Genomic DNA, 13,741 nt, shown 5'->3' with positions numbered 1-13,741 from the left:
TTCGTCTAATAATTTGTCTCTTATGTTCCAACTTAAGTTTTTCGTCTGAAATAATACCAATACGCACAAAAACATAATTATGTGATGATTACCGGTTAGTTTTCTTGTCTAAATTTTGCATACTTCAAGCACAATTGATTATATTGTTTTTACGCCAGCCCGCACCAGTTATGTAGGCTAAATTTTTGCGAGTTTTGTTGAAAGGAAGAGCATTGAATTTAGATTTAAAATCAATCGTTAGCGTACGTTTTTCCAAAATTTTAAGTTGTGTCACTTTCTTTGTCTTGTTGCGGTATGCTGATGTCAGTTCTCTTTCGTAATCTTCTAATTCTAACAGTTTGAATTCATGATCAATTTTCGTTTAAGAGTCCGGTTTAATATTTAATCGATTTAATTGTTCTTCTAGGGTCTCTAACAGGACCATCATTTCAAAGTTTTCCAGGAGAGGTCAAAGAGAATTATATTGAAAAATCGCAAAACCACACCCACATGTATGAAAATACATTGATTTCTCAAAGTCAACGGGGGTAGGGGAGGATTGCCCCCTCCTGACCCGACTGAATTGCGGGTCTTTCTTTGATCTACTTTTGTTAAACCTTTAGCAGTGTTAGTTATTTTCGTGACAGCTGCTCTAATAAAGGTTCAATTTTTCTGAAGTTCTCCAATATTCATTTCGGTTAATAAAAGTGTCTCGCTTACCTTTTGCAGTCTTCGCACTAGGTGCTAATTCAAATAAAAATTCTTCTTCACTCGAATGTCACACACCACAAATTAAGATGAATCAAACCAAAACGTTCACGGCCACATGCACTATTTAGAAACCTGGTGCACACACGTAGCGCATCAAGATTCAAACAAACACCGGTTGGAGGTTATGAAAAAGTATTTAATCATACTGTTAGTTTAAACATAAATGCAGTGATCGTTTAGTTAATATGTTTTAAAATGGGAACAGAAGTCCAATCAACAGGGTCACTCAAAGTCACTTCAAACTATCGAATTCTACTGTGCTACAATCATGGCAGTTCAGTAGCATCTTATTAGTTTTTCCGAGTGCATAGTTGGGAGCGTCGGAGCGCTGTTGCCATTACAAATGCATAGTTTCCACAAATAGTAAAAAGTCAAGTTTTTCTTGTAATGCTAAATAATGTATAGATTGCTTTTGCACAAAGTTTTATTTCAGATTCATTTCTGAAATTAAACGTTTTGAATGCATTTTTTTGTCTTTAAACCACAACTTTTTTTTAGTGTGGCTGCGTATTGGTTTTGTGCTTTATGTAAATCTAATGCTTTCCTTTTCCAAGAGCTGGTATCCATTTTTTTTTTCAAATATCCCACCTTATAAACATCAAATCGCCATTTTTGAGAGTTCTTGCTCACGACTGCTTTCGCTCACTAAAGTTATCTTTGATTTTCCCGATACAAATATAACCGTGAGATAAACACGATATTGGGTATACTGTTTTCAGAAATAAAATCCTAAGAATTATTTATTGTTCCTTCCAGAATGTGGCGTAAATTGTGCCGAGTTTATTTTGCCTTTGAAACTCAAAGATTGTTTGAATCGATTATTTCAGAAAGGGCATAAGTCCTACGGGAATCCATCGGACTGACCTTTTCTGAAATAATCGATATTTTTAATTGAGAAGGTCGTAATCACATCTAAAGACTACAACTTCGTCCTTCTTTTGGACTCATCAGAATGGAATACTGAATAATCGAGCTGAAGGCAGATGTGTGTGGCCCTTGAAGCTTAGTGATTCTGTTGGCTTATTGCACGTAGTTCTGCTTTAGCCCTTGCTTAGGGGCGGTAACTTACTGCTTAATACCCAAGCTTTGCCTTCTGTTTTCGAGTTGAACCACACCATGACTGTGCGGACTCTAGTTGCTGAGATAGATTTCCTTTATCTACAATGAGTTGACATCAGCCTCCAGCTCGGTTATTCCCTATTCCAGACTGATGATTCCATAAAAAGGACGAAATTGCAGTCTCTGCGATTGATAACCGGGCTGTTGGTATATTGCATGTATTGTGTTTAGACTTTTAACCATGCCTCCGGTTTTATGTTTTCCCGCCCGATACGTTTTTACCTCCAGTCAGACAGACAACTTAAAATTGCGGTTCCACTGTGCAAGTTACAGGTAGTTATCAAAATAATGGAAACACTTGGAATTTTTTTTTTGGGAATCGCTACTTTGCAGTAATTTTTCTGCTTATAAAGGTGCTCTTCTAACTGTAATCACTCACACTTCTGAATCCAGATGGTGATTGAGTTCTGAGGTCGCTTTTGCTGCTGTTGTTCGCTTTTTAGATATCCCAATCCACTTCAATACCCGCCGGTTTCTTTCCCTGAGCCTTTCTTTCCGTCCACTATTTTGCTTTGCCGAGCTTGTCTTATCGCGCTGTGTGTATGCTGTCATGATTTTAGATACTGTACCTCTAGAAACACCAAATTGAGGGGTTTCAGTTACACTTGCTCCAGCTAGACGCGCTCCAACAATTTGGCTCTTTTAGAAATTTGAGAGGTCCGACGTTTCACGCACTTGAAAAAAAATCCAAGACTTCCAGAACTTCCGTTAAACCACTATGTACTACCAGAATATATGCATTGGTATTTGTAATAAAAACCATACATGTAGTTTTATTTTTTGTTACTTACGAAGCGCATTCAAAAATGTCACTTTTATTCACAGGTGTATCCATTATTTTGATAACCACCTGTATTTAACTATCATTTCTGCATATTTGTCTTTTTTTATAGCAATATGACCTCCCCATTTCAAAGGATTTTTTTCTTCTTGTGCCTTCAGAATTTCTGATAGAAGAGCTAAATGTAAACCGTGTAATATACTTGGCTGTCGGTGCATTGCATGTACGTATTATGCTTAGATTTTTAACTCTGCCCCCAGTATTACGTTTTCCTGCTCGTACGTTTTTGTCCCTAGCCAGACAGACAACTTAAAATCGCGGTTCCACCGTGCAAATTATTTAGCTATCATTTTTGCCTCCTTGTCATTTTTCATAGCAATGTGACCTCCCCATTCCCAAGGATTTTTTTTGTTCTTGCGCCTTCAGAACTTTTGACAGAAGAACAAGCAAATAAACAGCACTGCACAGCATTTCGCTCCCATCAAGTTTATCACGTCAGATTATCGGGGAGGAAATATCCTTTTCTTTATTTTCTTAAGTCACAGCTATTCTTCAACTTCAGAGGTCTTAAGAGTAGATGACTTCCCGAGATTTTTCTTCGCCATCTTTTCTAGAGGAAGGAGTAGCTGAAAAATGGGCGCATTCAATGGTTCTCAAAATCTGTTTTTGTTAAATCTTTAAAATAACATCATTATAATGACACGAAAGCTTTTGGGTATAAGCTAGCTGGGAAGCGAGAAAAGCTGTTTTAAAAACAAATTCTTTATTGATTACATTACTATAGACACATTAACGAACAGTGAAATAATTATTTAATACGTATTTAGTATGCATTCCCTTGTTCTTGATGAGAATTTTAAGTCTTTGGCATGCTTTTCACAAGGTTTACACCATTTCTTAACTTTTTAAAAAAGGAGGTAAAAAACTGTTTATACTCATTATTATATATACTCACATAACATACTCACTAGTTACCTAAAACTAACTTTAAACATAACAGAACACACTAATAAAAATAACTAGTGAACTGTTTAAGATGATTGAGGTTATGCTCCTGGTAGGTAAAAAACATAGAACAAAAACAAAGCAGACAGTGCTGCCACTTGCAAACATTAAATTATGCTACAATAACGTAATAATCAGTGTACAGTATGTACTGTACTTTAACAGTAAAATAAATAGTATTTTAGTACAAATAGTGTACAAAAACAAAAAAATTCTTTAATCTAATAATTTGGCCAGCACTGTATGTTACGTAATTTCTTGCGTTTTTGAACCTTTTTGGGCCGAAGGACTGGTAAAATTTGTGGTAAAATTTCACTGAATGGTGATTTTTAAACGAAAAAATTCAATGGGCATTAGAAACAAAACCTTCTTAACAAAATAATATCACCATTTTGCTACTTTTTTTACAGTAATCTATAAATACAAAGACAAACAACTATTGTACTAGTTACCTATTCATAAAAAAACCTTTAAATGTTACAAAATATTACGAAAAATAAGTACAAAGCCCAGTTCAGCTTTTAAAAAATAAATGATAGAAACATGACAATAATGTGAGCACACTCCAGCATTGACAACCTTCAAACAAACATTATGAGTTCTAGATTCTCAAATTATGGCATTAACGAAGCAAACTCGAAACAATTTATTTTTATCTTTTTTTTCTGCTGTTTAAAGCAGGTTATTTTTTAAAATGTATTTATTTTTCTTTTTTTTAACAGGTAAAATTTGAAAACCCGCGAAAGCTTTCTGCGGATCGCCGGCCCGCCCGACTAATGGGGTCATTTCCAAAATTTTAAAAGTATTCTTTTCTGAAAGAACTTGCTTAAAAACATAGGATCTAGCCATTTTTTAAATAATTTGTTTAAGTTTAATAATTTTAAAAAAATACTTAAAACGGTGTTTTTTCATTGTTTACATTTCTTGCCGATGACATCACAAATGATGAAATGCCATTCTGTGGTGCCATTCACAGAACAAAATATTTAATTCGCATCTTTACTCACGCGTATTGGCAACGATATGGTTGATAGCAAGCATAGAGCGCAATCTTAATTCGCTTCTTGATTATCATAACTTGGAAACGCGGTACAAAGATGCGCCAAAAAGCATCATTTGTGACGTCATCTCGACCACGCCTTATTTGAAAAATCGGATATTTTAAGAAAATAATTGAAAAATAACTGTTGGGAAAATGAAAGAATTTTCTGGGTTCATGTTTTTTTTTTTTTTTTTTTTGCTTATTCTATCAACTTCAGTGCTCAAAGTGCTACTTTTGACCGAAGAAAACAACCCCATTGTTGAAAATCCCTGATTTAACGTTTTTGAGGTTTTGCGAACAATTTTGAAAGTTTTCTTTCATTATTATGTTTCAGTTATAGATACTGTAATATAATACAGTGAAATTTCGTTACAACGAATACCAATGCAACGAAATATTCGTTTTAGTGAAGTAAATTTTTGTTTCCGATTTGATTTCCATTCCATTGCCTGAATTCCATCATAACAAAGTTCCCGTTTCATCGAGTCAAATTTACGTTCTCCCGAAGTTCGTTGTAAAGGGATTTTACAGTAATCAAAAAATACGTTTTTCATCTTTCATACTATGAAAAAGAAAATATTGACACTTTTATTTAAACATTCGATATCTTCATATACATTATAGTCAATTTACTGATCGAGTATCGCTCCTGATGTCACCTACAATGAAGTCAATTCGCAATAACTCGAATCTAAAAAGACCGACGAAAAACTTCGACCTATCGGAAGTTTGATTTACCGATAATTTTGGTTTTTGAAATTTTAATATTATAAACCATCGCATATTTTAATTAATATGTAAATATAACAGACAAAATTACAGAACTTAAAAGTTTTTTTAACAATATGCATGGTTTAATCAAAAATATTGAGAGAAAAAAGTCAAAAGCATGGTTTTGATTTTGATGCTGCTGGAACCCCTTGAATAGAGCTGATTCTACTTCAGGAAAGGTGCACATCTTCATCACAGGTCCATTCTGCAGGAATTGCAAGTGACGGTGAATTAATTTTTCTTTCATAGTCACTTGTTTCTTTCTTTTATCATTCTTTCGAAATAAATTTAGAGTCGTCTTTAAAAAACTTCGAGTCAAAGGAAGTTAACTTCGAGATATTGAAAATAATTAGCATGGAATTAAAGATAAAAGGGTCAAGACTTGATAAAAACTTCGAGTTTAATAATTTTCGAGAACTTCGAGGTATCGCGAATTTACTATTTTTTGGTGATGTTTGAGATGCAGGTAATTGCTTTATTTTGACAAGGCTGAACTGGAACTAGTAACTTAATTGCTTACTGGTAAGACTCATTTTAAAGAGAATGAAGAAACGGAAAATTGGATCAACGCTATCTACTGGAGTTTAGGGTTAATCCACTGGGGTTAGGGTTAACATATCAGCTATCAAAACATCACCAAACAGGCAAAATTGCTTTGTTCAAACGTAGAAACAATTTTTCACTCGTCATAACGCAACGGGCGATTTTCTAGTTTCCTGAATAATATGCAGTCAGTGGGCTGGTATCTTTTTGGGTATAAAGTTATTCTGTTCCGTAATGCTATTTATAAAGTTTTTTTGACGTTATATTTTTTACAACTGTTGTCTATAATGCAAAACAATGTGGCCGTTTTTGAGACCATGTCTAATGTTCGTTGCGTCGATATAAGTTGCCACGGGCTAGTTGCTTAAGAGTGCCGTGTTTATACTTTACTATACGTATACCTAAATTTCTTTGTGTTGTTGTTTTCAGACATTAAAATCTTTTTAACTTTAAATTCGGCACAGGTTTCGTTCCAACCAACTTCTTAGAATGCTCTTAATATTATTAGAAAAGAAAAAACAATTTTTAAAAACATGAAATATATCAGTTTTTCTTCCTTAATATAACATTTTTCATATTGGTTTTCATTGTATACTGTTTAAGCAAAAGTTTTTACATGCTGAGATTATTTCGTATCTCGAGAACTTTAAAACATAAAAATTATTTACAGTGCTAAACGCGATAATACAGACTTTATTATAGCTCTAAACGAGAAAAAAATATAAAAAGGAAATACACTTTTATGAACTTTTATGAGTTCTTTGAGTAATTATTTAGTTTTAATATTTTGCGGTTGCTCAAAGCACTATTCTGAAGTTAATGGAAGGGAAATGCAAATACTTTAAATATATTATTTTATGACACATTTATATCAAAGACACATGAACAGAAAGCCTAATATGTATCTTTGTGTAATTAGTTAAAATTAATTAAAATCTTAATGGGTCGTTAAATAGTTGCTCTGTAACATCATAATTTTTTTTTTTCATATAGTTTTCCCATATAGCTGTGCGAGTTTATCTTTGAACGAATTTACATATTTTATTTCATACTTTCTAACTTTAAACTTTGAAACCATTTGTAACTAAGAATTCTATGAAGTGTTTTCTATTCCTTTGAACAAGACATTTGCTTGAGAGATTTGTTTCCCCCTTAAAATTTAACGATTTCTCTCATTAGTGGTAAGGATTACACTTTCTTTCTTTATTTTATACCAACTTTTTGTTGCGTTGTACTGGCAACAAAGTTGGATGAACTCATTAATAATGTTTGAAACGGGATATCTGAGTAGGAAGTGGATATTAGTTACCGTTAAAAAAAAGCTTGCACTAACTACATATATCCTAGAAAAAAAAATGGTGTTTTACCAAGCGTAGCTGTTGAATACTATTACGAGCGAGGAATAATAACAATGCATAGAGAGAAATCAAAGAAATTCTTAGCGTACGAGCAATAAAAGAATGTTGTTTTGAAGTTACTTTCGCGTTTGTGTAGATCTGTTTGCTATAATTGAAATGATTTTGGTAAATATTTGTTTTCATGAGGAGACTAAATGAACTTATTTTTTCAGAAAAAAAAAATTAAATCATGGTTCTTATATATTTATCAAGGTTATTTAATCCAATGGAAGAGTCTAATTTTTCGCAACTGTACGGTTTTGGAGGGTGTGTGCGATTGAAATCTAGTATTTAATATGATATATTTAAATGGCATAAGTCTCGGTTCATCAAATAAACGCGAAAAATTTTCATATTCCTTTAAAATATTAGAACTAAATTAGGACTACTTCATACATGCACCGAATTTTATAAACAGACTTGGACACTAATACGCTGTTTAAGAGAACGACCTATGGCTACAGGAAAGCCTCATAAGCATGGTTAACAATCAAGACATCGAAATGGATGTCCGAATAAAGCAAAGTTCGGTTTAATAGACTTCGGATAAATAGGGGTATTTACTGTATGTGTTGTGAATGGTTTGAAATTGAATGGATTGAAATCATGATGCAGGATGCTGAAGGTGAAAGATTCTAGGTGAACGAATTCTTTTTGGGGGTGATATTGGCAATCTAAGAAACGTAAAATGATCAGAGAAAGTTATAGTCAAAGCAATAAAATATTTTACCATTATTATTAGTAAAAACGTTAACTTTTTTTTCGTAATCATTGACGGATTTGCAGGTCTTCGGACCCCTTCGTAATTTATTTTGGAGTCCCCGTTGAAATGAACAGAATACTACTACGTTAAATATTTTTCATGTGCCTTTTTAAATGTATTTCGGAGCCTCTATGCCGTGAGTGTCCCTGAAATGTTGACTTGGTAAATGCCGGACTGCAATTTTAGGAGCGCTTACGCTGAAAAATGTTGGTTTTTGGATGCGAAAACTTTTTGAAATATCATGGGTGTCAATAAAAGGCCAAATTGGTCTGGAATAAGACACCTAGTAGGGCATAAACGTTAGTAATTAATTTCATATGCAATGAAAGGAAGTGTAATTTCAAATACTTACTTTTAAATGTTATTTAAGATATAAAAATATTACTGCAATAGTTTACATTTTATTCATAAGGTATTTGAACGCAGTGAATGGATGATATTGTCAACGATTTAGAAGGGTCATGAATCCCATGATCCGTATTCGCTGTTGTTTTTATAATATTTTTTAACGATGCATTTTGTCAAAAATTCAATAATTTCTGGTGTTTTGAAATTGAAAGCTAATTTTTTAAGACAAATCTTCTCTGCTATAAAAAAATAGAGTTCTCTAAGTTGCCTATCCTCAGTTAACACAACTGATGGTTTCATAATCAAGTGAATAGCTCACACTTTCTCAGAAAATGTTGTTTTGCTCAAGTTTTCTTGAATAATGAAAAAAATCTTTTATCTTTTTCAGCCGACCGCGGTTATTTTGTGCCGCCCCTGCAACCCTCGTCTCGTCTGTGGCGTTATTCGCATCATCCAACGCTCCTGTCACTGCCACCTCCCCTTCACCCTTCCCCCGAGGATATTTGTTATTCCAGTGATCGATATCTGTTCGGTCCTCCTGGAATGAAGCTGTATAGATCACCCTTGTATTGACAACGAACGGTGAGTAATTTTATTTTCCTGTGTAGACTTTTCAGTCTCGAAAATCCGAGGTAATTGGGGATCACGCCACCTCGGATTACTGAAAACTGGGATTATTCGGAAAATCCTTACACACTAAATTTTTACACTTTTTGGAAGAAAGAAGGACGAGAACCCATTACTCCCTTGTGCAAAGAAATAAAAGTATTATCTTCATGAAAAATTTATCAGTGAAATTTAAAAGTATATTGCTTCTAAACAAATTTTACCTTTTTTTCCGCAATGGCTGTACGTATTTATGTGAGCTAAATTTGTAGGCAAACAAACATTCATTTTGACAGTGCCCGAATTCATTTCGATGAGTTTATCATAACATCTGTATCTATGTGCTAGCAAGCATATGAATGTATCTCGCATAACACAGAAAAAGTTAGTTGTAGAAGGTTTAAATTTCGGTACATGCGTATCGTGCGGTGGTCAAGTTGTGAACCTTCTTTTTAGACTGCAATCGAATGTTCCAATAGGAACGTTTACACGTTCTTTGTGGTAGTCAGTGATAATTTTACACATCAAGTTAGTATATCCCAGGCATATCTTGATCCATATTTTTAGTCGATGAATATTTCATGCTACAGGGAATGTTGTTGACAACAACCTCTCTTTGCATTTTTTTTTACTGTTTGCTGTATGTAATTAAATAAATTTAACAGTAACTAAAAATTTCTCTAGTCAGACTTTAGTGAAAATAGATTTTTTAGTAACTAAGAAATGTAAGTGAAAATATAAAGTAGGCACCTCGAATTAAGCGGAACCTCGAACTTTCGAGACTTGGATTTTCGAGACTCTACTGTATACTTTATTTTCTTTAAAAACCAGTTTTCATTTTGATAACATATAGAGACAAATCAAGTGTCCTTTATGATGTTTATGATTTGATAATGAGAAGAACATTACCTAAAATATCTACAGTATCGTACACTAAGTCATAATGATTAAGCTATTGCTTAGTAGATTAACTATTTTTTAATGTTCAATTATTCATACTTATTTGCCGTAGCAACAGCAACTATAAGCAGGTTTTCTAACGTATTTCATGATTTATGATCAATGCTCAAAAAATGTAGAAATAAGGTGGTTATTTCTGTTTATTCCACAACAATTTTGAATAATAAAATGTATCACGTGCAATACTGACGTAGGGAGGTAAAAGGGAAACAACTAAAATTTTTTTTTTTTTTTGCATTTTTTTTTTTTTTTTTTTTTTGCATTTTTGTCTTCTATTGTACGTTGGTTTTTTTTTTTTGTATAAGCTGCTTGCTTGGTTTCCTCGAAAAAAAAAACCTCGAAAGATGTCTAATTCCAACATTTTTCTATTTTTAGCATCAAAAACCCTCAAAACTCATTTTTGTAGATATTGCCCTTTACCTTTCCACGGCAGTGTAGTTGTTTTATTAATCATATAGTTTTAAAAGTTGTTTAAACAATGACTTTTTGAGCAATGACTAAGAATTATGTATTTCTGCCAACTGCAAAAAAATATTACAAACAAATACCTTACACTTGTATACTTAAATCCAATTTAAATAGAACTTATGCAAAAATTTTGAAAATAATTTATGGATCTAAACAAGAGTTTAATAAAAACGATACTATTTTACAAGAGTCAAAGAAAATCTATAATATCAGAGAAATATATGCTCAGAGAATATTGTATTTTTTACATAACAACAATAACTGGTTTGAAATTAATGGGAAACAATATAGTACTCGAATTTCAGGTAAACAATATCAAGTTTAACCAAATAAAACGATTATTAAAAAGCAATTCTTTTTCTTGGCACCGCGGCTGTTCAATGATAGATGTTAGGAATGAGAAGAACTTCAAAAAATATAAACAAAAGTTCAATGAATATATACAAAAAACGACATTCTATCAATAATTAAATTTAGCTGATAAAATATACTGACTTGCAAACCGGGGGGGGGGGATTTTGTATTGTATTTTTTTATAATATAAAATGTTTTAATGCGAGTTATTGTGTTTTTTTATGGATTCAAACAGTCGGATTATTGTTCTATGTGAAATATTTATTACTTGAGTAAAATTAATTTGTAAATATTATATTTTGTTTAATAAATATTTTTGTTTGTACTCCAAATTAAACCGATTAAATAACACTGCGGACAGTGCCTTGGCGTTCTTTAGTGTTGAATTTACTACTAACTCATGTTGAACTGAATTTCTTAATGTTTTGTTATTGACGTTTGTAATTTATATTTGTAATTAAAATTTTTATACAAGTATTGTACGTTACAATCCGTCGGTAGAATTTTATACAAGAATCACACAATACAATCAGTCGGTAGAATTTATATACAAGTATCGTATGTTACAATCAATCGGTATAGTTTTGATGCAATTATCTTATGTTTTATGCATCGCGATTTTATCAAATTAATGGGGGTTGGCTGCAATAGAAGAAAAACGAAAAGTTGTTGTGATTAAATTTTTATAATAAGTCATATTTTACTGCGTGAGGGTACTGATGACTCAACTTGCACAATTTCATTCTTGAGCTTTAAAAAGGAAGATTTTGAATTTTGATGTTAAATCTTCTTTGACCGATTAGTGATCTCAGTCACGGTTAAGATCCTGTTTATGACTGATGACACATCCAAATATGTTTAGTCACGCGTCAATTTTTCTAATAATTTAAATTTTTTTGAGAGCGTTTAAGGAATGCATGCGTATTCAAATACACATTCATTTTCTGATAACCTGCTCCACTCATCCTGCCTTTTTTTTCATTCATTAAGAAGTAATTTCAAGCTTGGATAAACTATTCATGACTAGGGCAGGAATTTTTATTTAAACAAATATATTGGGAATTAAGTAATTATTTTATTGTTTATGATGACAAAAAATAAACTATATTATTGAGGGGGAGGAAAACTTTTTTCCCTTAAAAAAATAAATATTTATTTTCTCAATAAAATAAAATAAAGAAAACTAAAAGCAAATCTTTACTAATAATAAAGCTCACAGTTTGTCTGGATATCTGGATCTCTGTACGGATCTTTGTGTCGCGCGTAGCGCCTAAACCGTTCGGCCGATTTTCATGAAATTTGGTACAAAATTAGTTTATTGCATAAGGGAGCTCACCTCGAAGCGATTTCTCGAAAATTCGATTTTGTTCTTTTTTAATTCTTATTTTAAGCCACCATTGGTGGAATTAATTCCTCTGCAGCAGTATCGAGCGAACTACCTTAATATGGACGAGCAAATTACCATAACATGGACGAGCAAATTACCATAACATAGACGAGCAAATTAACATGGCATATTGGCGAGAAATTCATCCTCCATTATTTGTGAATGTACAGGCAAACCAAATGACCTTTTAATTTTCTACTACGGGCAAAGCCGTGCGGGTACCGCTAGCAAATAAATAAAGAGGAATATAATATTTTTGCATAAGGACGACGAGCACGACAGCAAAGAGGAATTCTAGATCACGTAATATTTGTTTTAAGTATTTTTGCTTAATTACCAAAGCGTTATCCTTTTTCGTATTTCATCAATCACATTTAAATACTTCTTCTCCTTAAAGATTGGTTCATTCACAACAAAAACAAAAGGAGTAAGCTCATAATATTCTTAACCATACAATCTAAGTTTTATCTGCAAGGTTAAAAAACTGAATTGACGAAGATTTTTCTGTCATACTGTGTGTTTAGATACTTATTACTTACTATGCTTTTCATTTCTTTTTCAGCGCTCCATCATTGGTACTGCCTTCATGTATTAGCGACGCTGCTGTTATTTTATTCTACATTTTGTTATGTTGCTTATTTGTCGTCATCATGATTATAATGGACTTTTCAATAAAATCATTTGAATCAAGTGTTTCTATTTGTCTTCAAATTGCTTTATATAACATAAAGGCTATCAATTGCACAAGATAAATACATTATACACACGCACACACACACACACACACACACACACATATATATATATATATATATATATATATATATATATATATATATATATATATATATATATATATATATATATATATATATATATATGTATACACATATATACATACACACTACATAATAATAGGAAAATTGAAAAACCTATCAGGTAATGCTAAATACAACAGAAAAGACAAAGGAATCCAAAAATAAACAATTATAAATGTCTAAACAAAGGAAAAAAATTACACTACCAGAGAAAACGTATAGGTAAAAGGGGGCTCATGTGAACATTTTTTTAATTTCTTAATTTCTCAGAATTCATTATCAATTTCTCAGAGCAAAAAGTGTCTCCATGATTAAATAGTCTTTTCTTTGTACACTGCCTTTTTTTCCCAGATATATACAGTGCTGTGCAAATTAGTTGGGACAAGGACTTTGGATCCTTGTTACTGCAACTTGCAAGTCTCAACCTGCCCAAAACTGTCTTCTACTTGTCTGAACTTGTCTCTTATGTATTGAGTACGACCAATTCGTCAGTTGGACATTGATTAATAAAGCTTGGTTGTGTTCACATGTGTTTCTTCTTTCTCTGCGAATTTCAGGACTTTAAAGCGATTTTCAGTATTTTTTTATTTTTCAGTTATAATGGATATTACCCCACGCAAAAGAGCAAA

At 32.4% G+C, this 13,741-nt stretch overlaps 1 protein-coding gene across 1 annotated transcript in view; it reads left to right on the top strand.

Annotated features, from left to right (window-relative positions):
• LOC129220274 (metabotropic glutamate receptor 2-like) overlaps positions 1-12,985 on the top strand; it is a 134,985-nt gene extending 122,000 nt beyond the window's left edge. The window contains exons 3-4 of the mRNA XM_054854658.1: positions 8,908-9,101; positions 12,857-12,985. Coding sequence (XP_054710633.1) covers positions 8,908-9,092 — 185 coding nt within the window. The 3' untranslated portion in view covers positions 9,093-9,101; positions 12,857-12,985. The remainder of the gene's footprint in view (positions 1-8,907; positions 9,102-12,856) is intronic.
• The last annotated feature ends 756 nt before the right edge of the window (positions 12,986-13,741 follow it).

Source organism: Uloborus diversus, chromosome 4 (genome assembly GCF_026930045.1).
Source record: "Uloborus diversus isolate 005 chromosome 4, Udiv.v.3.1, whole genome shotgun sequence".
Lineage (NCBI taxonomy): Eukaryota > Metazoa > Arthropoda > Arachnida > Araneae > Uloboridae > Uloborus > Uloborus diversus.
Note: the sequence above shows the minus strand (reverse complement) of the source record. Positions and strands in the feature narration are given on the sequence as shown.